The sequence below is a fragment of the Cricetulus griseus genome, chromosome 5, assembly GCF_003668045.3.
Source record: "Cricetulus griseus strain 17A/GY chromosome 5, alternate assembly CriGri-PICRH-1.0, whole genome shotgun sequence".
Taxonomy (NCBI): domain Eukaryota; kingdom Metazoa; phylum Chordata; class Mammalia; order Rodentia; family Cricetidae; genus Cricetulus; species Cricetulus griseus.
The window spans coordinates 51235181-51262320 of NC_048598.1; the positions used below are offsets into that span (position 1 = coordinate 51235181).

The 27140-nt window shown below is 36.9% G+C and overlaps 1 protein-coding gene across 1 annotated transcript in view; it reads left to right on the forward strand.

The window, feature by feature from the left end:
- The window catches only part of Ptprc (protein tyrosine phosphatase receptor type C), a 107037-nt gene extending 82413 nt beyond the window's left edge, over positions 1–24624 (forward strand). The window contains exons 15-31 of the mRNA XM_035445828.1: positions 179–213; positions 2667–2776; positions 3444–3534; positions 3625–3701; positions 7987–8023; positions 8114–8211; positions 8907–9032; positions 10739–10896; positions 11392–11527; positions 13181–13330; positions 17627–17717; positions 18970–19103; positions 20005–20139; positions 21214–21336; positions 21543–21718; positions 23372–23507; positions 24352–24624. Coding sequence (XP_035301719.1) covers positions 179–213; positions 2667–2776; positions 3444–3534; positions 3625–3701; positions 7987–8023; positions 8114–8211; positions 8907–9032; positions 10739–10896; positions 11392–11527; positions 13181–13330; positions 17627–17717; positions 18970–19103; positions 20005–20139; positions 21214–21336; positions 21543–21718; positions 23372–23507; positions 24352–24624 — 2086 coding nt within the window. The remainder of the gene's footprint in view (positions 1–178; positions 214–2666; positions 2777–3443; positions 3535–3624; positions 3702–7986; positions 8024–8113; positions 8212–8906; positions 9033–10738; positions 10897–11391; positions 11528–13180; positions 13331–17626; positions 17718–18969; positions 19104–20004; positions 20140–21213; positions 21337–21542; positions 21719–23371; positions 23508–24351) is intronic.
- The last annotated feature ends 2516 nt before the right edge of the window (positions 24625–27140 follow it).

Here is a 27140-nt window from a genome sequence, read left to right on the forward strand (position 1 = left end):
TATCCCTTTCATTCTCTATCTTCTCCTATTCTCCTCTAACCCTTCTTCTGTTAGCCTTACCTCTATTTCCCCCTTCACTCAATACATTTATAAGATGGTGTTTGTTCAGTTAAGTTGAATGCCAACTGAATTCCATGTTCCTTACAAATATAGAAACTCATCTTTCTTATTTTCACAGCAATTTAGATGAACAACAGGAACTTGTCGAAAGAGGTAAGTATAAATAATTTTTACTGATGAATATTATTTCTCTGAATTTGCATTCTCTTATTGCAAAATCAGGGATGTGTATTTTTAATTAAATCTGGACTTTGTCTATTGACACATGATGAAACAAATTTATTTTTTTCCAAAAGTAGCCATGTATGTGAAGTTTTCAAGGTATCACAAATACTATCCATGGCACTGAGAGTACAACAGTGAGAGACCATGGTCTCTGGGAATATAATAGAGGAATCCAAGTGTGTTAATGAGTAAGAACAATTTGGTAAATATTATAGCTGTTTAATGTACACAGTTCTGTATAAAGAAAAATGATAGACAATTGCCTGTGGAGGGTGCAGGAATTTGGTTGGCTAAGACTTCTGGGAAACATCAGACCAACTAGTGAGTAAGGAAGAATGGGAGAGCAGATGGTGATGAGGTGATAATGGAGGTAGACATTGTATAAAGAAAAGACATCCCTTATTTTATATAATTATTTTATATAATTATTTTTATATAATTATTTTTTAAGGTTTTAAAGACAGAACAAAAACAGTCAATCATTAAAGATATTTAAACTATGCTTATGATAATTAAAGTAGCTTGTTTTTCCATTATATAAGACACAGAATTTCAGAGCACTTCTCTATCTTTTGTTAACTCCTGTGTGAAGGGTTTCCTTCTGACAATGGGAGGTACCAAGTTTCTGTGCAGCAGCTTTTGGGATGGTTCTTCAGAGATCCTTAATTTTAGTCTCTTTTAGAGACTGTATCACAACTTGACACTTTATTTATTCATGTCTTTGTTGGTTAGCCTGCCATAGGTAGGTTGCAGAATTTGGGAAAGTTCCTCCTTTTTTTCAGTGTTTTCTCCACAGTGCCAGGGTGAATATATAGAATTAGTGCATGTGTCTGTGAATAGAAAAAGTCAACAAAATGACATTTATAGAGTGCTGGTTCCGTTAGGCTGTGAAAAGAAGGAGGAACAAAAGAGTGATCGTACCTGGGCAGAGGGTAGAATACTCTTCCTGGAATTAAGGTGGATTGGAAGTATCAGATGTTTCATCTTGTAATTAGTATCAGTTGCAACAGGGAAGAACTTAGAACTTACTCTAAACAAAGCCCTCAATTCAGCATGGATGAGTTCTAGGCATCTCCCATCAATCAAAGGAACAACTTACTGCAACTAGCCAAAGTGGTAATTGTGTTTGGAAACAAAGATCTGTGAACAGTAAGATAATGATGCCACACTCGTGGACAGCTTTTTTCTTCATTTGACAATGGGACAGTTACCATGATACCTGGAGAAAAAAACAGAAACAGAAGTTGGGAGAGTAAGAGAAACATTGGCATGTGTGATGGCACAAAGTTTCTTTTTCTTTTATTATTATTATTATTATTATTTGGTTTTTTGAGACACAGTTTCTTTGTGTAGCCCTGGCTGTTCTGGATTTCACTTTTGTAGACAATGCTGACCTTGAACTCACATAGATCAGCCTGCCTCTGTCCACCAAGTGCTGGCATTAAAGGCATGCACCACCACTGCCAGGCTGGCACAAAGATTCTTAACCTTTTAAAATCATAGTTTGTGGGGCTGGAGAGATGACTCAGAGTTGAAGAGCATTGGCCGCTCTTGAAAAGGACCTGGGTTAGTTCTCAGCATCCTCTTGGCTGCTTACAACTGCCCTAACTCCAGATCTAGCAGAGCAGATATCCCTCTCTGGACTGTGTGGGAACTGCATGGTTGTGTGCACATACATAAATGTGGACAAAACGTACACATGAAATATTATCAAATAACAAATGTATCTTGTAAAAACCTATATTTTGTCAAGATCCACATGAAAGTTTTCATAATATAAAGAAAGGGTAATGCTCAATACCTATTTACATTCCTTTTTATCACAGAAAGTTATCTCATGATGTATTTAATTTTTAAAATACTCACAAAGTACAATAGATGAATGAGATTTGTTTGATAGTAGAGTGTAACCAAATTAAGATGAATGGTGAATAAAATAGTATTAATCATTTTTTCTTATCTGTACAATTTTATATTTCACAAAATTAAAAATTTAGCGTGTGTGGTTGTTGATGAGAAAAATAAAAATCATGGCATATAGAAATATGTCAAGTACTATAAATTCCATGGGATTAACCAAAAACATGGATGTCTGGCAATGGTGATGTTTTGTCAGGAACCCTTTACCTAGGCATAGGAAAGGGAGAAGCTCATTCTAGTAAAGAGAATAATACAAAGTCAGAAAATGACTGAAGCACAAGATTTATAAGTCCTTAACTTATAGCAAACACATTCATGTGAATGAAATTCTCTACAGATATAGGAAGAAGGAAAATTGTTGAGAATTAAATTCAAGATGTGAACTCTATTAACATATGCATATCTGACAGACAGATAGACAAACAGGCACAACACTGGTCTTGAATTTAACTTGTTTACAGATGATGAAAAGCAACTGATGGATGTGGAGCCAATTCATGCTGACATTTTGTTGGAAACATATAAAAGGAAGATTGCTGATGAGGGTAGACTTTTTCTGGCTGAATTTCAGGTATGTGTCATCATTGATATAGGGTAAGAAATTCCACATGGCCATCAAGATGACTCCATGTTAAGTATATTTGCAAAACCATTTGCCTTAATAATTTGCCCCCAGAACACAGCAATATAACACAGGCATATTTTTCTGCTGCAATATTTACAGATGAGAGATTCAATGAAGGTGCAAGGCCATTCATAGTACGAAACTGGTAAACATCAGTATAATGCTTTAGTGCATTGTAACTGATTACGAAGTCTTCTAACAAAACATGTTTGGCTCATTTTGTACTTGTGTTCTAGGTGACTATCTAATGATCTGTCACAAACTGAAGTTTTGAGTGGCATATTGGTTATTATATACTTTTCATGCAACATTGTTCTTTTTAATTTAATAATTTAATGGTTCTGATATTAATTTTAAAGGAAATAGGTCAGTTTTGAAAAATGCATAATAAAATTAATTCCAGCTACTGTATGTACCATGTTTGTCAGTAGAAAGGACATATTTATAAGTTACCACCTCATTTATCCTTCCTCTCTCCATCCTTACCTGTCTTCCTTCCTTCCTTCCTTCCTTCCTTCCTTCCTTCCTTCCTTCCTTCCTTCTCCTCTTCCTCCTCTTCTTTCTCCTCCTTTTTGGACTCTTCTGTAACACTAAGAATCTTTGTGTCTTCCAGAGCATTCCACGGGTGTTCAGCAAGTTTTCTATCAAAGATGCCCGAAAGCCCCACAACCAGAATAAAAACCGTTACGTTGACATCCTTCCCTGTAAGTCCACATAGGGAACTGAGTTTCTGTATGTTGACAATGCCTGAATACTCGTTATTCCAATACTAAAGTTTTCTTTTCTTTAAACAGATGATTACAACCGTGTTGAACTCTCTGAAATAAATGGGGATGCAGGCTCCACCTACATAAATGCCAGCTACATCGATGTGAGTGCATACACAAACTGTGTTACCTTATAGCCACTTTTGGTTGTGGGAAATGTTCATTTTCTTTGCATTTGTGTGTACCATTTAGTTCCTCCACTGTTTTTGCAAAAACTTAGACATGTTACTAGAAATATTTTAAGTTAAGCCCATAACATCACTGACACCAACAATAAAATGATTAATGTTTACAAAAATAGTTACATACATGCTTGCTGGTACTAGGTATACAATAGGGCTTTCTTCTTAGTGGAAAAGTCTACTCTTTGCTGTACATGAAACTGAATTATCTCTGCATGCATTGCTCATAAGGACTCTGCATTTCTTCAGCTATGCACACTATGCCTACTCTATACACGAGGAGTGGGAGGCTCAGGTTTTTAGTTATTATGAAACTAATGAAATCTGGAAAAGTTTTAACTGAGATGTAATTCAGGTCTGCATAACCCCAAACGGTTGTTCTTCTGTTATACAGTGCACTGCAGTAGATTCTGTTCATCTCTGTAAATTTCTAGAAAAATGTAAACATTTGAAAATTTGGCATATATAATTTTCAAGTAAGTGTACTTCCTGTGAGTTAAAGAATTTTATATAGCAGAAAAATATATGTCTGAGAACATCTCATTACTCAATCTAGCAAGTATTTCCTTCTATTAGGAGAATCTTCATGTCCACACAGAGTTTCTTAATAGAAAAGCAAAATTCCAATATTCACCAAGGTTCTTATTATAAATATTATATTCACACTGTTATTTACCCTATATTATTTTCTTAAGATGCATATATAAGCATACCCAATGTAGAGGTGCATTTCTGTATGAACATACATGCACATGTATACTTTTATGTGTAGTATAAATATATAATACATAACTATGTATAGTATAGATATACAATACACAACTATTTAAAATATTTACATACATACAAATCTTTCTCTCTCTACATGAAATATATATAATAGCACTCTATAAGGAAGGATTAGCAGACTCTTCCTCTAATGGACCTGAAAGCACTTCCTTCACTTCCTTTTGACTTTAGAGGTCATACTTAATCTCTGTCACAAATACTCAACTCCTCCCGTGACAGTACATAACACAGTTCAGTAACAAAAGCACTTTAGGTATGAAGTCAGATCTTGATGCATTTGCTCACAGGCCTGTATATACCTTTCTTGTGCCTGTTACAAAAAACACTTAAGGAAGGGCAGGTTTATTATAGCTCAAGTTTTGAGGTACACTATATCATGATGGCTGCGGGAGTATGAGTTCTGACCTCATTGCATCTGCAGTCAGGAAGCAGAGAAAGATAAATACTAGAATTCCACTCGTGTTCTCTTTTTCATTCAGTGCAGGACCTCTGTCAGGGGAATAGCGTTACCTACAATCAGGGTGATCCTCCTACCTCATTTAAACTTCTATGGATACTCCCCCACAGACATGTACAGTTTGTCTCCTAGGCTATCTTCAATAATATCAAGTTGAAACTCAAGATTAAATATCAGGGTATAGGGAAAGGCGATCTGGAGAGAAGGCTCAGCAGTTAAGAAAATTGGCTGTGCTTGCAGAGTTTCTAGGTTTGGTTCCCACCACCCACTTCAGGAAGCTCACAACTATCTGTAACATCTGTTAAGGGGAGCTCGTGCCCTCTTGTGGCCTCTGTAGGCACTTGCATACTCAGGCACTTGCACAGTTAAAACACATTAAAAACAACAAATATTAAACATCACAAGCCTTAGTTTGCTAACTCCAGACCCAGGAAGTTTTTGGATTTTTTGTTTTTGTGTCAATTTATGGTATAATTATTGGACATTAAGTATGCTTTATAAACTTCTGCCACTAAAAAGAAAAATGTGAAGTGCTTGGTTCATATTACTATAATGTGGTTTTTAATGTATCTATAGAATAAATTTCTAAAAGAATAATTCCAGGTCCAAGAAACCTATACAATTATAATTTAAAAAATTTCCTCATGGTAGTTGGTCTAACTTGACAAAGTACATGGTATGCTACGCTACATGCTGATTTGCATGTAATTCTCAAGTTTTTCTAAAGGGTGGGCAGTTCAAATTGAGGTCCTTTGGCTATCATCATTTATCTTTTGCTGACATAAATGTGTAACATTTTATTGACATAGAAAGTCAAATTTCACCTTAGGATGATGTAGGTATGTATATATTAGTTTACAGGCATTAGTTTCTGAGATCCAGCATAATAAAATGTCACAAATTAGTACCAGGAAAATAATATGAATCTATTCTCTGGGTTCTTGAACCTAAAAATTTCAAAGCAAGTTCTCAGTAAGCCATGTTCACTCAGGCTCTCTGGGAGAAAAGAAATCCTATATGGCCACCTTTTGGCTTTGGGGGGGGGGGCTTGTAGCTATCCTTATTTTCCCAGTGAATGGCTGCCTCTCTCCAGTTTCTGCCTCCACCTCATGTCTTCCTGTCTGTTGCAGCTCCTATATTTTCATATCCAGCCCCTTTCACTTATATGAGCACTGATCATTGCACTTACGACACATTTTAACTCTCAGTTCCACAAAGACACCACTTTCTTTTCAAGGCACACTCTGGAGTTCCAGGTAAATACAAAATTTGGAAACAAGATTTCAATCAATTACACACAATATATATAAAAACATAAACAAATGTAGATAGATTTTTCTAGTTGAATCACTCATGAAGCATACACCTTTGACATCTATGTTTTAATCATTAATAAGTCACTTTTTGAGATATTGTATGGTTTTCCAGAGTTAAATTATTCATACAAATGAATATGGCTATTTGGTAACATTCAACAATTTTCTAGATGCATTTGCTGTTTATCAGTCATCATTTTTAGTGATTTCCATATATTAATTAAATAACTTTGTCAACTCATTGTCAAATAGTCTTAGTTTTTCTAGGAGAATCAAACTGGGAATGCATCCCCAGGTGGTCTCTGAAGATAACACCCAAAACCTGTCTTTCATCAAATATTTTTGATACTTAACACTTTTTATATTCTTATTTAAAAAACATGCTCTGGAATCTAACTGAGCTGAAATATTTTTCCTGACTGTGTGCGTGATCTCCATAGTATAAACTCTTTTTCCTGCTTTACGTGTTCTCTGCAAAGCTTCTTTCCAGAAGCAAGCAACACTTTCAGATGTGAAGAATCCTTCCCCAAGATAAAGTAGTCATTGGTCTTAACTTTCCCCTTCAATTTAACTGAGTTTTGGCAAGTGACCTTTGCAAGCCACAATTATGGTGACCAAGCTTTGTTTTAGAGGACACAAGTATGTTTTCTAAATGTCTTGTCCTTCAAAGAAATGTAACTGAGAGCAGACATGGCAGTGCTGAAGATTTTGTAAGGATTTAGGTAGACTCTAAAAAAAAATAGCTTACATAATCTGCTTAAATATGCTGGGATCTAGTTATAATTATGTTTCTCCAACTGAGCACCAACCCCCCTGGAAAGCACCTCTTGTCAGCTGCTAAGTAGGTTCTTGACATACTGTAGCTGCTTAGCATGTACTTTATAAGCAGATGCTCATGACTGGTACTATCATGAGACTTAGTAAAATTAGGTGATGGTTTATATACCTGTTAGGCAAAGTTTCAAGCAATGGCACTACTACCTCTTCCTATGGCATTTTCCCCTTTGCTAAGGTAAATTTAAAGTATTTGAGAGTGTTTTGCAAGGAATTAGCATATCTTATCTGTGTCTGCAAGGCTTCCTTGTCTTAGTCAGTGGAGCAGAGAAAGTAGTCATTACAGATAATGAATGTTTTTATTTTCCATATCCGGAATGGCATAAAAGGACTCTAGGGAATCCAAAGCATGTTCCAGCAATAGTTAATGTGTGGAAATGTAGGTGTGTTCCCAGAGGGATTCAATGCAAGAAAATGAGTTGAAACTCTGAAAAAGAGCTCCATGACTGGTAAAAAGGTTTAAATAGCAGAAGGTACTGTAGGGCAAACAGTTTATAAACAATGAAAGTCTGGATTCATCTTGCTAATTGCTGCACCATCCCAGATGAGATGAAGTCTAATTATAAAAACTGTTTGTAGTACATGGCAAAAATATATGTAGGTCATGAATGCTGTTTGCAGATGGTAACTAACCTGTTCAGCACCATTAAATGCCTAGTTGTACATTAATACCATCCTACAATGATCTGAAAATGGCCAGACGTGTTTACAACCATGATAGAGCTATATCAACTTCTTCTAATTCACAGTTTTGCATGTTAAAGAAACAAGATTTCTATAAATGGCTCTTCTCTTTGTGTGTTTTGATCAGGGCTTCAAAGAACCAAGGAAATACATTGCTGCACAAGGTAATTTATTTCAAATCCTGGAGTTGCTCCTGGAAACTTGTTTTATAGCATTTCTTAGGAAGAATTTCGAAACTTGTCCTTAATTTCTAGGACCCCGGGATGAAACCGTTGATGACTTCTGGAGGATGATCTGGGAACAAAAAGCCACAGTTATTGTCATGGTCACACGATGTGAAGAAGGAAACAGGGTAAGAGCCCAGAAGGCTGAGGTTGGAACTCAGGAAACGATGAGTTACATCTGGTATGAGTAATACAGACAATGCTCTGTTTTAACCCTGTTAATATTTTATTTACATCTCCATGCAGGTAGAAAACCTAAATCTGTATACAAAGTGTGTGTGTGTGTGTGTGTGTGTGTGTGTGTGTGTGTGTGTGTGTGTGTGTGTGTGTGTAATAGTCAAGTTAATTGATATTGAGGCTTTTATTTGACATTGTGTAAGTTCTATACATTGTAACATGCCACCTTCACAACTGTTTGTGAATGGCCACAGCAAAGCTGACAAGCCTTGGGAAAACAGTGGACACACACATGATTCAGTGTCAAGAGAAGTAAAAGCCTCTGGTTTCCTGAGCCGGAGTGACCCCCTGTAAGCTCACTACTTTTGCTTATCATTATTTATTTGTTTATTTTGTGATCTTTTTGTAAAAGGCAGTAAGGCATGGGCAGATTGTCCTTCTGCTGATCAGTTAAGATAAACACATCCAGAAACATTAGTGGGAAATAGAACATGTTTCAGCTCAAAGTGCACATAGTATTAAAAACATGCCATGTTTGGGTGACTATCAGTTGAATAGATTATTGATTGTTGGTGTTTTAGGAGCAAGCAAAAACTGTTTTATGATACGCTGGAGTCACGAATGATTTTTTTCTTTCAAACTGTAGAACAAGTGTGCAGAATACTGGCCAACCATGGAGGAAGGCACCCAGGCTTTCAGAGATGTTGTTGTAAGGATCAATGAACACAAGAGATGTCCTGATTACATCATTCAGAAGCTTCACATCACACATGTGAGTTTGCTTCATTACATAACTTTTGGCTTGGCACGGCTTTTTATAAACTGCAGCTAAGGAATATTAAATGTGAAGAACTAAAACACATCTGGGAAAGATTACTTTCAATGATCTTTAGGAGAAAGAGCCAGGTTGAAGCAACCATGAAAGCTGACCAGATAAAATTTTAACTGTTGATGCATGCATTGTTTGTCTGCACCAATCATAGTGTCTGTTACACTGGACCTCTGAAGTAGCAACAAGAGGGACCACACGATGTGCTGAGTCAGTGACGAGGTTATTAAGTGGAAAACCAAACAATCCTGCCTGTCAGTAGTCTGTCTGCATTATGGAAAGCAGATTTTAAAAATGGCACATCATGTGGGCATTTTAATAAGTAGCAAGTTACAACTATACATTAGAGAGAAAGAGAGAGAGAGAGAGAGAGAGAGAGAGAGAGAGAGAGAGAGAGAGAATTCAGCTCAGCAAAGAATGAGGTCAGTGTGGCCTTGAAAAGAGTTGAAATAGAGGTCATCTCTTATTACATAATTCCACTTCCAGAAAAATTCCAGATAGAGGAGTCTATAAATGCAGAAAATAGATGAGGAGTTGCCTTAGGCTGAGGGTATCAAATAGGGAGTCAGATGGGTTCAGGTTTTCATTTTACAGTGGCAGCAATGTTCTATCATGAGATAGTGATGGTGTTACTCTAGATGTAACAACATACTTTAAATATGTAGACTCTTTGATTTACCATGTATATCTTAATAGTGCAATTTAAACTTGCATACCTTACTTGAGTTCTACTTTTCTTTGAATTCTATTTGTTGGAGGTTTTTGTTTGTTTGTTTGTTTGTTTTGTTTTGGTAATCTGAACTTTATTCGTGCAAAGCTTAGATACATTTTCTTCAGGAAAACAAAAACCAAATAACCAGATTTGCTAGGTATTTCTCCTACAGGCTTCTTTGCTAGGATAATGTCAATCCATGCTCTGCTCTTGCTCTTGCTCTTGGGGATTAGTAATCATACATACATACATACATACATACATACACGTATAGTATATGAACTATTTAGGGGCCAATGCCTAGCTCATCACTGTGATTATTCTGAGGTATCTATCTTAATGTATTTAAATAATTTCTATCGGAAACTTACAAGCAAGATATTACTTTATAATTTATTTTTTGAAAGTAGATAATTCTTTGTGTGATAATGCATAGAATGGAATGTAAACCAAAATATTAATTATATTTTCTACATGTAGGAAATAACCCTGCTTGCCAGGAAACCAAGTAGATGAATTCTAAACCACTGTGAGGATAGTGCTTATTTAGTTTCCAAACATCCACCTACATGTCTCCACTCCCTTTTCCAGTCTTTCACTTTTAGTTTATTTTATTACTTTTAATTTTGACTTCATAGCACAGAAAGTCCAAGAAGTTTCTGCTTTCCTTACTCTTCCCTGCTCTGCTTATCACTGGTTTACTGGGTGGTGCATGTGAGTCTAGTGTGACTTCTCATGAGACAGGAAAGCCAGTCCTGGAAAATGAAGAAGAAAGCATCTGAGACAAAGGTTTGGGGATAGTTGCATATGGAGCCTAATGTACAGGTCATCTTTTTTTTTTTTTTTTTTTTTTTTTTTTTTTTTTTTTTTACATATTTATCTCACTGAGATCACTTTGAAAGAAACCATCTCAAAGAATGTGTTATCTCTTGACTAGAAAAAAGAGAAAACAACCGGAAGAGACGTGACTCATATCCAGTTCACCAGCTGGCCAGACCATGGGGTTCCTGAAGACCCCCACCTGCTTCTCAAACTCCGAAGGAGGGTTAATGCTTTCAGCAACTTCTTCAGTGGCCCCATTGTGGTGCACTGCAGGTAAAGACTCTGTGGGTCAAGAGCTCCCATGACTCTGTAAAACTCCATTGGGCAGCGAGGGACATTTATTGGCTAGTGCTATTTTTTCAACAATGTTCCAATCTGCTAAGATGAATTTATATTCATTTCTCAAACAGCTATTGCTATAATAAAGTGATATTTCATAATTGCACACATTTGTAGGGGCATAAACTTACGTTATGATTTGTAAAGTACATAGCAAGGGCCTGAATGTAAATTTGCAAGTAATTTTCAAGGTGAAACTTGCCTTTTTGCCCACCCTTGGTGTGTGTGTGTGTGTGTGTGTGTGTGTGTGTGTGTGTGTGTGTGTGGTGTGGTGTTAAGATAGAGAACAGATTTATAGATTCAGTTCTCTCCGTCCACCTTTAGATGGAATTCAGGAATCAAGCTCAGGTCAGTCTTGCCAGTCAAGCTCCTTCACCCACCGAGCCATCTGGTATACCTTTCACCTCACTTTTCTGTTTGTTCCCATAGTGCTGGTGTTGGGCGCACAGGCACCTACATTGGAATTGATGCTATGCTGGAAGGCTTGGAAGCAGAGGGCAAAGTGGATGTCTATGGTTATGTTGTCAAGCTAAGGCGACAGAGGTGTCTGATGGTACAAGTGGAGGTACAGTCAAAATTTTCATGAGTAGGCTCACTTTTGTTGGATGACTTAAATCTTCTGGGGGCAATGGTGAGGAGTATAAAAAGAAATATATATATTATTACAAATTCAAATGATGGATGAAGAAGATGTTTTAACTTCTGAAAACTAAAACAAGCTAATCTCCATCAGGAGCACTTTGGACTTGTGTTGAAACATACCACGGAAGCAATATAAGCTTAAGATATTCCCCAAACAGTGAAGTCATTTACATTCCTGAGCCTGATGAGAAAGATAAAACAGTGTTGGCAACTTTTCATAACATTAGCAGATAGAATAGTATCTGGGGTTAAGAGAATCTTGTGTTTTGTTTGATGTTTTCATACAGGATCTTACTATATAGCCTACCTGCCCTTGAATTTGCATCAGAACTCCTGCCTCAGCCTCCCAAGTGCTAGGCTAACAGGCAGGAAGCACCACATCCTTCAAGAACCTCTCTTTGGACTAGAGTTCAGAAATTCAAATACAGACCCTGAATTGTTGGTTTTATACACTGTTGGATTTCTTTTCATCTTTCTTTGCCACAGATAAACTATCCATAAAATGGAAGTAGTGCCAAGATAAAGTCGGTATTTACCTCATATAACAATAACAAAAATATGGGGAAAAGGAAAGCACAAGTTGAAGCACTTAGGCATGCTTGGTGCATTGCATGGCATTTGCTAATTGGAAGTGGTAGTTATTATTAAAAATGTCTATATGACAACAGTACAAGTTTGCCTATGCAAATGGCCATAACCAGAAACAGGTGCAGGAATACTTCTTGGATTTAGCATATTTAGAATAACAAAATATTGGAAATAATCTAAATACCTATAGTGAAGAAATGAAAAAAATATCACAACAAATGACTTGTAGTGTTGGAGAGAACAATCCAGTGTATGTGTCTCTACGTGGTCAGATACAGAGATGGAAACCACAGACAGGGGAATCAATATCAGTGAAATGCATGCACTTGTGTGTAGGTAAATAGACAGGAGTACAAGTTTATACAAATAGAATGATACCCAGAAAATAATCAGAGTCAAAAGACATGCCAAACCAGAGATGCTAGTTTAAAAGATTTATCAGAAACATATTTTCCTTAAACAAAACAAACAAAAAGGACTTGAATGAGATAACAAAAGGATTTAGGATTTCTAAATTGGTGTTTGGCATACTAGATCTTAAATAATCTTTTTCATTGATGATAAATGCTATAAAAACTTTGAATAATATGTTCTATAGGATATCAATCTATTTTCTGACATATATTGAAAATTATTATAGTTTTGAATAATATTAATGTCAATCTCAATATAATCACTGGAGGAAGTAACACACCATGTGTTATTAGACATAAAATCTAGACATAAAATGAAAGCCACCCACAGTGGATACTCTATTTGACAAGCTATTTTTTCTTCTAGAATTTTAGTCCAAAATGTAATTTTTTCATATTCCACAAATTGTGAGAGGCAATTTTGAGACTATTTAAATGCTACAGATATCAATATTCTTTTAACAGACAGCTCCCCAACGTGGGAAAATTTGTATGTATGCATATTTTAGTTAAATGTTTCATATAGGGATTTATAGTACATGCTAGTTATGTGTGTTATTCTTTGCTTTTTGCAGGCACAGTACATCTTGATCCATCAGGCACTAGTGGAATACAATCAGTTTGGAGAAACAGAAGTGAATTTGTCTGAGCTACATTCCTGCCTACAGAACATGAAGAAGAGAGATCCACCCAGTGACCCCTCTCCTCTGGAGGCTGAATTCCAGGTAGCAATGGTCACAGCATTGACAATGGTTATAAGGAGCTTTGAGGAGTATGGCCTGTTTTCCAGTTCCTTGCCAGTTACTTGGCTACAAACCAGTGGAGCACAGATGAGGAAGCTAAGACTGAGAGATCTCAAAAAAAAAAGTCAGAATTTATACAACAGTTACATAAAAGGCTTGTTTAAATCCTGAAGTCTCAGTCTACAAGTAACATTCTTGCTTCACTAAGCTTATATGAAGAGTTTCAAAATATTCACAATAGCCACAGAATGATCTGCTACAGGCAAGGTAACATCTCACCTTTAAATAGTATGTCTGTTTTTGGTTTCAAAAGGAATAATTAGGAGAATTTACAACTGATTAGAAAGTTGAACTGGCTGGAGCTGGTAGACAGAACAAAAAGGATGAGTATGTGGTTCTCCACCTCTTTATTAAGTGATTATTCTGAAATCCAACTGGAGATGTAGTTTGCTGTGATTTCAGTGTGTTGACATAGCCATGCTCAAGTAACCTAAGTGTCAAAAGTGGTGTGAAGTTTTGCATTCCACCTGTAATTTCCAGTTTACTAAGACATTTGGTTTCATAAGAGAAGGGATGTACTTTTTATCAGATGAAACCCACTTGAATGTTTAGGATGAAAGTTGAGCTAAGCTTGGAGGATGAGGACAGTATCTAATGATCCAAGTTCCACCATCTTCCATATAGTGGGGGACTAGCAGACAAACACAAGACTGACCATCAGGCAGGGAACTTTAGCATCATTTTCTTTCCCTTTTAGCTGATGAGCTGACCACAAGCCTACTAAGTCACATATGAATACTTGTTGTTTGGTGATGCTGGTAAATATTTTATGTATAGTCACCAAAAGAAATAGGGATTTGTTATTTTTCTTCTTGAAATTTTTTATTTTAATTAGAAAGAAAATTATTTTACATGTAAATGCCAGATCTTTTCCCTCCCCTCCTCCCTTGCCTCTCCCCCATTAACACCCTACCTATCTCATACCCTTTCTGCTCCCAAGGGAGGGTGAGGCCTTCCATAGGGGGTCTTCAAAGTCTGTCTTATTCTTTGGGATAGGGCCTAGGCCAACCCCATTGTGTCTAGGCTCAGGGAGTATCAAATTAAGGTATTTGCATTTCTGCTGGGTACCAAGGACATTTGTAAGCACAAGAGTAAAAGTGCTTTTCAAGTGGACATTGGAGAGGTCTGGGAGAGACCTGGAGACACTACTCCAGCCAAGCAGACAGAACGTAGATACTGGAGACAAGCAGACAGATAGAAAATGAGGGTTGAGATGCAGACTTGTTGGCAAATGTGGTGATGAGATGTCATAAAGTGGAAGTAGCTCTTCAGTGAGTATCTTTCCTTTGGTAAATAATACATTAAAAATGTTTAATTGACACATAATTATACATATTTGTGGAAAAGAGTAAGATGTTCCAAAATATGCTTACTACACTTGATAATCATATCAAACTGTTATTACATTACTTCAACCCCAATTGCCTTTAATTTATGGTGGAATTATGAAGCAAAATCATCATTGGAGAGTTGATGGAAATCAGGGGAAGGAAGGCAAAATAGATCTTAATGCTCAAGGAGGAAGTAAGATAAAAAGTAGTTATATCAAGGATAATAAGACTGTCAGAAACTATTGTGTGATCAACTGATGTTTATGGCCATGAATTGAAAGTGCTATTCAGTGGTTTTGATTGAGCTCTCTGGGGATAGAGGTTGGGTAAGCCTATGTGGATCTGAAAGTGGCTATGTGAAAATAAAACAGTAAAGGTCTTTGCAAATGAATATTTGAAGCATTGGATGAAGACAGAAGGGGTCACATAGAAATCAAGAAAGAAGGTCATAAGAACAGTATGTTGGAGACTTTGATGAAAACACAAATTTCTAGGAGAAAGTTGCTAGAATAAATGACTAGGAAGAAGAGTAATTTTCAGTAACATGGATGGTTCAAGTCATTAGTTTAGACATGATATCATGTTTGTGATAAAATTGACAAAGGTGCAATGATGAAAGTCGATGGGTGAGGGATAGAAAGAATGATCCCATAAAGTGAGAATAACACATCAAGATACAACAAAGATATGTAGATTATTTCATCGATGCTGGTTTGACCAAGGAGATGAGACTCTTGTGGGACATAGTCTATTACTCACCAGGTCTAAAAATAATGAGATCAGGTGATCTTAAAATTGGTAACTGATGCCTCTGAGTGAATGACACTGAGTAATGAGTACGACAATATGAGGGAAAGAAAGAAAATTAAATTCACTGGGTTTTGTGACTATGAAATTAGTATAAATGGTTTGAAAGTGGAAGCATGGAGCAAAGAGAATATGTAATTGTTATTCAAACTATGAGGCAAATAAATTTAAGATCTGCAATGATTCAGCTTCTTGGTGGTATCAAGTGAAATCTCCTTGTTGTAAAAAAGGAAAGGAAAGAAACTGTTGGGAGAAGATGATCAGGATGTATTCTTGCTGAAGACACACAGAAGGTTAAGAGAAAGACATTTGTTGAGATACCACGGTGCTGCATTAGCTTTTCTTGTGGAAAAGGAACAGACTTCTGTTTAACCCAGATAGGATACCCAACAAGAAACCAATTCCATCAAAGTTCAATTCAAGGAACTAGTGTGTTTACTGGGTAAAGGGTTGGGTAAGTTTGCAGGTAAAGGGCTAAATAATATAGATGTCTCTAACTTAACTGATTGATGCAAAATCATACACCATCATGGAGAATGACCACAAAGAAGCTGCATCCTGGGGCCTCCCTTTCAGCTAATCTCCCATTTCTAATATACTCTAGCATTATTCAAGATCACATGCAATTAGACCTGGGACCCTGCCTTCACTGATACTACTAGCAAGTGTCTGGCCTCTTCACCTAACTATGCTGTACTGCTCTGTACACTGTCAGCTTTACTGAGAGGTTTAGGCTTATGAGCACTTGTAAGAATCAAGGTTGAAGATTAACAGTTCTCCACATCTCACTATTGGAAGATGATCCACCAGTTCCACTTAGAATACTAAGTTCTTGCTACCCGAGGAGAGTGGTTGTTGGGTAGCCTCTCAAACATGCTATAGTTTTTTCCAAGGTAACTGGCTTTTATGTTACCTACATTTTTCATTGCTGTGACTAGGTACCAATAAAATACCCACTTAGGCCAGGAAGGGATGGTGCATGCCTTTAATCCCAGCACTCAGGAGGCAGAAACAGGTGGATCTCTGTGAGTTCGAGGCCAGCCTGGTCTACAAAGCTACACAGAGAAACCTGTCTCGAAAAAAAAAAAAGTTTAGACAAAGCAGGAAGGAGCAAAGGAGGAATGGTTTAGCTTGGCTCATGGTTTGATGGCTTAGTTAATTATGGAGAAGAAAGCATGATGAAAGCAGTTGTTCTCAGGGTTGGATCACAGACCTTCTAGCTAGCATCCCCACTTGGCAAATGGCCCATATTTCATGCATCATCAATACCTGAAGTCTCCATGGCAACTTAGGTTTTACCCTCACAGCTTCAAAGCCAGATCACTCCAGAGTTCCATGTAGGGCATCTGGCCCCACTACACATTGGATGACCTCGGTGGCCTTTTGGAACCTTGTTGGAAAATTCTGTAACATGCATACCCTTGCAAGTTTGAAAACTCAGCATCACAGAGACAATGCCAGGTCCCTTTGCCAGCTGGAGATGCATCCTAAACCTCTTAGATCACAGCTGCAGCTGCCTCTGTGTGCTTCATGGCTGAGATTTGTAAAATACTTCCCTGGATAGCATAGCTGAGATACATTGCTATGAAGGCTGTCTTTGTTTAAACATTCTCTTTTCAAATGAGTTTTTCAAATGGGTTTGAATTGTTGTATCCTTGCTCTGTCTCCCAGTGGATGGTGTCTTACATCCTTTGAGTACCTTTCTTGTTGACCCAGACGTGTTCATTTAAAATAATTTCCTCTTACAGGATGGATAGTAATGATTATCTGTATTTTGTGATTATGTCTGATGTAAGAACAAGCTATACTACCTTGATATCAATCATCTCTTAACTAAGAAGCAAATTCTATTAGGTACAAATGACATTTTTCAGTCCCAAGTTGACATGTCAAAGCCACTAAATGTGTGAGCAATGAAAGAGGAAAACTTCAGAGTCAAATTTAAAAACTGCCACCCATGGAGAGTTATACAAAGTTCACAGGCATTGATGAAGTTCTTCTCTTTAAATGATCTAGCCTACAATAATTAAGGGAGTATTCAGATTTTAAAGGAAGATTTTTGTTTGTTTGTTTTTCCTAGAGACTTCCTTCATACAGGAGCTGGAGGACACAGCACATTGGAAATCAAGATGAAAATAAAAAGAAAAACAGGAATTCTAATGTCATTCCATGTATGTAGTCTACTTTTATATCTTATATCAGATAAAGTTAAGCCATGTTGGAACTTATTTAGTGTAAGACGTATACTTGATTGTTAATTGAAAAGAGGTTTGTGAGCTATCTAAAATTTAGTTTTAGAAGATTATTTGGATCCCAATATTTTTAGTGCACACCAGAAGATGGACAGTATTTAGTGTGTTTTCTTCCCCTGAAACCCATGCACATTTGAAAAGACAATAAAACAGAAATAGGTTATAAGAAGATGAAACCTCAGAGCTGGAGGAAAAAAAAGGCTCCTAGCAAAGGTATCCTTTGTTAGTTTTATCCTATCTTTAGTATATGTCAAGGTAATCACCAAATAGCAGGGATTCTAGCCATCATTAGCTATTTGTATCACTGATGCCTGTGAGGTTGGGGAAAGATGGAAATGTTCAATAAATTGTTAATCACTAAATTTACCACTGAAATATGAACATTTTAAAGCTTTAAACTGTTTAAGCTTATTGACAAGATCACACCTTGATTGCATCCAGCTGCCTATACCAAAATTAACATGGGTAAAATATAAGCTAAGCTAATAAACAGGACAACCAGATAAATCAAGTCAATGGATGGTTGACTTAGTTAATTTCTGCAGAAGTACTTGTTAATACAGTTAAATATGGAATTGATATTATGTAGTTAAATATTTCATCACCTGAGTTTTTACTTATTTAAAATATTGAGAAACAAGGAATGCTTTAGCACCAAATAAAATTAGATTAAATAATAATCTGAAGAATGAAGTTAGCAGAAATTGTTGTTAATTTAATGTTAATTAAATAACATTGAAAACAAAAATGTAAGATATGAATTTTAAGTTATATTAACGAGAACAGTGATAGCCCACAAATATCTAAGGTGTGCATATCAAACACTGATCAATCAGTTGCAGCATAATGATGCTACATTTTATGGCCGTGCTTTTATTACTGGAATCTCCTTGGGTACTTTCTTCTTTTCTGGATTTCCAAAACTAATTTTTATCATTAAGTGCTGAATGACTTAATGATTAGACTCTTAGCACCATTAGATCAGCACATTTAATTCTGAATTTCCTTTTCTTTTCTACATATCTGTCAGTCAGTAGTTGGGTTACTTTTCATTTGCATTTTTGATTGCACACTGGAATGTGTTCATGCCGAGAGATTTTCTGTAGGTGAGCTCAATCCTCAGCCTTGCTTACTTTTCTAGGAAAACTTGTTACTCTTTGTTTTTACATAGATGACTTTAACAGAGTGCCTCTTAAGCATGAGCTAGAAATGAGCAAAGAGAGTGAACCTGACTCAGAGGCGTCTTCTGATGATGACAGTGACTCGGAGGAAACCAGCAAATACATCAATGCATCATTTGTGATGGTAGGTATCTACACTTCCAAATCAGTATCTGACTCTTTGGAGATCATGTCTGTGTTGGTAGGTCCATTTCTCTGGCAATATACACGGCTGATAAGCTCAGTGATGATCTCATATTCAGAGGCACAAAGCTTTCACTTGGTAATACCATTTTAAATGTATCAAACTAAGTAAAAGAGTTAAAACTTTATCAGTTGATTCAGAATAAGGAAATGCTATTGCTCATATTTTGTGTTAAACATAATAACATGTTAGTTTTAAAAATAAAATTAGAATAAATACAACTAGTAGAAAACATTAGTTATTCAAATCAGCAAAACTGAATTTATATGATGATACAGTGAAAACATTTTCACTTAGTTATCTAGAATTAGTTATTAATATTGGGACCACTCCAACACTGGTGTTAATAGTCTTGATAGTCACATGTCAGCATTTTGAAAGGCTTTCAGATGAGTTTATGTCATACACCTTTTTGGAAAACAAGAACAACATATAAACCAAAAAAAAAAAAACTAACTAGGGGATCCAGTAAAGACTTATTCAGTTGAAATTATTTCTTCTCTAAATCTTCCTGGAACTCACACTTTAGTGAGTATTAGCTTAATTTTGCTGTGTCGTATCTCATCATGCTATGTCACAAGTTAATATAGATGAATGATAATAATTTTAAATAAGAAAAGTTAGTTTTGAAAGGTAGCACTATATATTTTAACTGTAATTTCACATTATTAGTTGTGAATAAACTATTTTATGAATAGATACTGCATTGTTCCTGGACTTGAGAAACTTTGTCTATTAATGACAATGACACTAAATCAACTATTTTTCAAATTGTTTAAGAGTCTATTGCTGCCTTTTTTCAATAGCAGCACTAACAAATTCCCACCTTTGTGATTTTTAGAGTTACTGGAAACCAGAGATGATAATCGCTGCTCAGGGACCACTAAAAGAGACTGTTGGTGACTTCTGGCAGATGATATTCCAAAGAAAGGTCAAGGTTATTGTGATGTTGACGGAGTTAAAAAGTGGAGACCAGGTTTGTGCTTTGAAGAATGACATGTTAGAAAATCCTTGACCATGTCTTGTCATTTTCCATTCTTGGATTCCTCATTTATTGCTGTGTTCTTCACGTTTTGATACCTCTGTGACACAGTCCACCTCATTAGTATTCCTGGCGCCATTGTCAGGTTAGTGCCATTAACTTATGTCTGGGTTCTGACATTCTTTCACTCCCTGGATGGGGGGAGGGAGGGACTCACATGGTGCAAAGTTATACCTTTCTGTATTTGTCCTATATTTATATGGCAAAACCCACTCTCCTCTTTGGACGAGTACATTTTTGTACAGAACTTTTAGGCTCCATCTGGCATTCTCAATATGCAAACATCCTTTGTACCTATGTGACCCTACTCTGCCCCTCCTAACCCATTCTTCTAGTAAAACAAAACTTTTTGAAATCTTCAGCTATATTCTTCCTTCCCCATTCCCACCTGGTGTTGCCATACTTTCATCTGTCCGCCTCTCCGTTTCTCTCCATCTCCAGCTCCCTGCCTTACCTCTGTCTCCTGTCAGTGGCTCTGTGTGTTGTCAGAAATTATGGGATGCTAGTTTGTAGAGACCCTTGGTTCCCTTGCTTTCCAGCCTGGCCCTTTGTTTAGATGCCGCCTCAGTGTAGCTTCTCATAGAGTTGGCTATCAAGATTCTAGGTGAAGTCTTGGAGCAACACAAACTCTGTTCTCAAGAACCAGTGGAGGACTAGTGGAGCCCAAGGTGGTGGAATGGTGGCAGCTGATGTCAGCACAGTCTATAGAATTTGGAAGAGGTTGGATTAACAGCGGTTTAAAAAGTGAGACAAATCCCAAACACCTCTTCCGGAGCTGGTAAAGCTCCCCTTAAATTACCTGGATAGTTCACACGCAAATACCATGCAGCTGAAAGGATCTTCACTGTGTTTGAAGTAGATTTTAGATTTGTAAAAAGGTTTCAATTTTACAATACAATAATTTCCATTTAATAAAAAATAGTAAGAAGAGAGAGAGGATCTAAATGGTTTAAATAGCAGGCCCAATGCTTGTGTAGAACCTGGTAAGTCATGTTCTTTTTTATCTAGGAAGTCTGTGCTCAATACTGGGGAGAAGGAAAGCAGACTTATGGAGACATGGAAGTAGTAATGAAAGATACCAACACATCCTCAGCCTACACTCTCCGTGCCTTTGAACTGAGACATTCTAAGGTAGGCAAACGCTTTTGAAAATATTCATGTATGACATAAGTAATCTGGTGTTTTATGTAATCAAGTCCACGGGGGTCTATATAATGGTGCTGAATAAAAATTGTAAGTTATTTGAATGAAAACAACTGTGAAGAAAATTCAACTCTCAAGGGATAAAGTGGGCTGAACTTCATTTGTGTTAATGTTCTCCTTGCCTCTGATTGCAGAGGAAGGAGCCCAGAACTGTGTACCAGTACCAGTATACCACATGGAGTGGGGAAGAGCTTCCTGCAGAGCCCAAAAATCTGGTGTCTATGATTCAGAACCTCAAACAGAAGCTTCCCAAGAGTTGCCCTGAAGGGATGAAGTATCACAAGCACTCGCCCATCCTAGTCCACTGCAGGTCAGGGGGTTGATGGGATGTACTCTAAAGCTGTCAGGCCTCTTCATCTCTATTGAATGCTATTCTCCTGATGTGCAGAATGTGTGATGATCCACATGAAGCAATTCACTCTCATGTTCTTCACCTGCACCACAACTACAATAACAATTGAAACAATGCAGGTTATAAAAGCAGTAATTCTAGGCTGGCAGCTGTTTACTATCATTTCATGGAATCTTTGACTCTCCACTGCCTAGCATTAGACCTGGGATCTTATATTTGATTTCATTATGTATAGAATTATGTGCTTTGCTTTCATTCTTCTGAATATTACAGAACCCGAGAGTTGACTGAATGGCGTTTCCAGTAAACATACTTTAAGCTATTTATTTTTAAACTTTTACAATAGTGTGTGTGTGTGTGTGTGTGTGTGTGTGTGTGTGTGTGTGTGTGTGTGTATACAGCCCATGTCATGTATGAGGAGGTCAGAGAACAGCTGTCAGAAACACTTTCCTCCAGTCACTTTGTGGGACCCAATAATCAACTCAGGTCACCAGAACTGAGTACAAACACCTCTGTCTACTGAGCCTTCCCATGTGCCCTTAATTTAAACATGAACTGAAATTTCAGTGCTTGGCAACTTGACCTTAAACCCATTTCTGTGATGATCCTCAAAAGCACTCCTGCAAATAATAATATTTAATTTCATTAGTTCTTTCTATGCAGACACTTAAGTGTCACCTGCAGGAGACAGCTGCGTAACCTCCTCAAGATAGATTGAAAAGATGCATAATAGGAAGACTTTACAGGGAAAGAATATTAAAATAAATGAGAAATTAAAAGCAAACCCAAGACACAATGAACACTGTAAATGGGGCAAAATGCTTTTACAAGTTATGAAAGTCCTCATTACTGGCATCACAGATACAGATACAAGCCCTCATTTGTGTACCTTTTCTCAGGATTATTTGCCTTTTAAAACAAAATTTATGCAGAAAGAAAATGGAAGGACAGAAGTTGAGGCTTGACTGTACTATTTGGGTGTTTCTTAGTGAAGTGTAATACCGAGTACCTACTGGTTACATGAGGTCTGAAATGAAGCTGTGTTATGTTTTCCATCCTTACTCATTCTTCCTTCTGTGGTTGGTAAATTAGTCCGTTGTCTTTGTTTCAGTGAATAATTCTGTCAAGCAGTGGTTCCCAACTGATGTAGAGGCTGAAAACTGTTAAAGGTGGTGGGAGTAGAGAAGGGAGGCATTGCAGGGCTAGTACTTGGGCTTCATTTGTTTCTGAACATGCTTGGGTGCTTCCTGAATCTTGGTTTCCTCGCCTATCAAATTAACCTTATAGTATTAGTTCTAACAACCCAACACAATGCTAAAAGTGGATTTAAAGACACCAAGCACTAAACAGAAGAAAGTATATTTTTAATGTCAAATCTATGTCTCATGAAGCCAAAGAATCAAAAACGTCACAGTCATTTATTGGAGAAGTCTGTACCCAAATGCATTCACAGAAACTAATTTGGCCCTTTAAAAAAATTAAAGATGCCTCTAGTAGATGTGAAATAAAAATCATATCCCACCTCTCAGGGTATATGCTAGTAGCGTTTTTGCTATAAAAAGCTGAATTACATCATTTTCTATTTTTTTAAATCTCCTCTTCTTTTGGCAGAGATGGATCTCAGCAGACAGGGTTGTTCTGTGCTTTGTTCAATCTCTTGGAAAGTGCAGAAACAGAAGAAGTGGTTGATGTTTTTCAAGTGGTAAAATCTCTACGCAAAGCACGGACAGGGATGGTGTGCACCTATGTAAGTGTCCCTTGATGTCACTTCCAAGTCATCTGTGTTTCCATGTGGATGCTTTGCCTTTTCCTGTCCTCTCTTCACATTCTCTTTCCTTCTGTTCTCTTCTCTTTATTTTCTGTTTTCCATTCATTTTTACATTCTAAATCTCAAAAAAAAAGGACAATCAATAGGAATAAGACCTTAGAATTGGTCATCAACTTGTTGTGACAGGCTACATAGTTACATCCTTAAGTGCCCATTCATTGTTTATTTTTCCTTTCTTTAGACAATTATCAACTAGTCTTGTATAACGAACAAGCCCAAATAATATCAAGGCATTTCAGAGATATTCTATTGATCTACTGAGTTCCCCAGGGATAGCCGATGAGAAGCAGGTTCATATGTCTGCTGTCCAGCTGGCCTAAAACAATCTCTCCTGCCAGTAAATTGTTAAGTGACTGTCATTTACCTTTGAAGCAGGAATGAGTAGCCAGTTGGTACATGCAGAAGGCTAACCCAAGCTTATAAAATGGCAGCATATTAAGAGAATGGGCAGAAAGAGGTGTGCCACCTCTTGAAGTCTAGGCCTAGAACTGTCATAATATGGCTTCCAACAAACACAATCATGAGGCCAGCCCAGAATCAATAAGTCAATAATTTAGATAGAAAGTATAAGAAGGTGAATGGGGCATTTCACTTATTTGTGGGGAGTTGAGCAAGCTTCTTGAATGAGGTGATTCCTGTAAGCATTCATAAATGAGTACACTTTCTGCCATCTAGACTTTTAAAAGGAGGCAGTTAGTACTTGCACATTTCTTTTGGACATAAGAACTTTCTCCATGCAAGTCTTGATGCTTTCTTTCACCAGGAGCAATACCAGTTCCTCTATGATGTCATTGCCAGCACCTATCCTGCCCAGAATGGACAAGTGAAGAAAACCAACAGTCAAGACAGAATTGAATTTCATAATGAAGTGGACGAAGCCAAGCAGGATGCTAATTGTGTCCCTCCAGCTGATCCTCTGAACAAGACTCAGGAAGACGGCAGAGCTTTGGGAGCTTCTGAGCCCCCCAGTGGTACTGAGGAGCCAGAACTTTCTGCTAACGGTCCTGCGAGCCCAGCTCTAGCTCAGAGTTCATAGGAGAGGGCTCAAGTGGGACAACTCAAAAAGCTCAAATTAGTTGTTTCTATTTTTCTAGAACCAGTGCAAGAAAATGGCTGTGCAGTGGTTTGTGGAATCTGTGTCCAACCTTAGCACTGTAGAAAAATATTTAAGTTTTGTCAAAATGTTTTGTACAGTTTTATGCTTATTTTAAAATGTATCTATCAATCAGCAAGAATGTGTGTGTGAGTGAGTGTGTATGTATGAGTGAGTGTTTGTGTGAGTTTGTGAGTGAGTGCGTATAGTGTGTGTTTGTGTGAGAGAGTATGTGTGTGTAAGTGAAGGTGAGGGTGTATGTGTGTGAGGGTAAGTGACCCTCGGTGTGTGTGTGTGTGTGTGTGTGTGTGTGTGTGTGTGTGTGTGTGTGTGTGTGTGTGTGCCAGCTAGATGACATTAGGAAGAGTTCTTTCAAGCAATTCTAAATGCTCTTGAGAAATATTGCCATTTTCCCCTGAAGAAACTATACATTTTATATCTAAACCATTAATTTGCTTGAAGGATCCATTTTTTGAACACCAACTGAGTGTGGACTCAGTTATAAAAATACCAATGTGTGCATTTCTGAAATGACCTCAAGATGTCCTCCTTGTTCTACTGATGATCTTGTAGTTTAGAATGCTATTTCTGGAGATACATAGAAGTACGTAAGAGTGCTGCGGGTGTGTATAGCTGCTGCAGGAAGGTTAACTAAATTAACATTTGAGAATTTATGCTCCACCTACTCTCATTTCATCACTCTCTGTTAGTGCATATTTAATCAAACAGAAAAATCTCAAGAGAGCCTAATTCTATATACACATAGGAATTAGAACTCTGTAAATGGGCTATTGTCTACACAATAAATGAAAATTATTACTTGATGCTCTCAATCATATTTATATCTGTTATGACTGAACCTAATAAATTGTCCTTAAATAAAGTGTATGCTAAAAGCACACAGAATAAAAACAGGAGCATGAAAATTTGTTTGTGCTGATCATTTGCATATGAGACCTCATACAGGTATCTTGCGAAATTCAGCATTCATGAGAAGCACAAAATTGAATATGCATATTTCCTATGTTTAAAGCCATCCTTGGCTTTCATTACAGTGCATTTATTTTGAATTCTGTAAATGTTTAGTTTACTCTTACTAAGAAATAATATTGATAGCCATAATAAAATTTCAACTATTACCTTCCTTGTTTATATGAAATGTGGTGATGTTCATATGTGAAATATTCATGTGTCTATTAAAATTTGTTTATTGCAATTGAAACCATTTTCAAAACACTTTCACTGGTCCCAATTCTTAAAAAAAACACTGAAGTTTGTTACATGCCAATTCTATAAGGTCTAACTAAGATCTAAAGACTCTTTAATAATAATTTTCAGATGTAATGAAAACAATGCCTTTGATGAATCTTGAACCAGCTGATCACATTAAGAATGTATGCCTTTACTTTAGTTTGCTGCTTGTGGCATCCCTTGTCTGGCTTCTTCAAAGTGGCTGGATCACACACCATCAATGTCTACACAGCTCACTTTATTTTATGTTCTAATTATTAGTGCATGACACAGAACTGGCCATAATCCCTATACTAGGATGCAGCACCTTGTACCTGTTCACAAGGAGGAGGAGAGGCAAAATTGACAGTGAAATAGTTTCTTCTTTAAAGGGATATTAGTTTTCTTGTTTTGTTTATTGATAAGAAAAATGATGAATGATCAATGACAAGCATCAGAAGGCAATAAAGTAGGCTTTGGCTTTTCTATCTAGTCCTTCAGAATTTCCTACCTCAGTCTCCTCTATGGAAGTGTTTGTTGCTTTTCACTGGACAGTATCACAGAAGCAGGCAGTTCTGAAGCTGGAGAATGTTCATGGACATGATGAGGCTGGCATCTGTGCTTATCTGTAAGTGGAATCACAATACAAAGAACACAACCTCTACATCTTCAATGATCTCTACATAGTTCTAAAACTGTTTACTTAACAACCCGTTTGCAGCTGCATCAAAAGCTGTATTACTTTGAACTCTAGGAAAACAGTGTGTGAGGGCTGATCTAAATTTTGCTCAAGGGTCTGGGTTAAGCTTTTATCAAGAATATGGAGGACTCATAAAAAACATGAATCTCTTCAATTTACAAAATGATTTTAGGACTTCAGTAATGTATAAATTTTTTATTTTTTATAAGTAAAGTGTTTCTTCAGAGATTTCAACTTCAGGTAATATCCTCCAAATATGGGTGTTTTGCTTAAAATGTGTGTTTTCCTCTTGAGGCTATTCTTTCAAAGATACAAAATAAATATTTAAAAAATGGAGCCATAGTAATTTTTATTAATGTAAAAATCATGCTAGGAGTAATTTTTTTTTGCAAATGGGATGGTGTGATCAAAGAAGTGGCAAACAGTGGCTCAGAGAATAGTTGCTCTATGAGAATGTATGTCAAGTGAAAGAAGACACCCACACACTTGAGTTAGAACTCTAAGTCTAATTTTTAGCTGAAAAATTTTT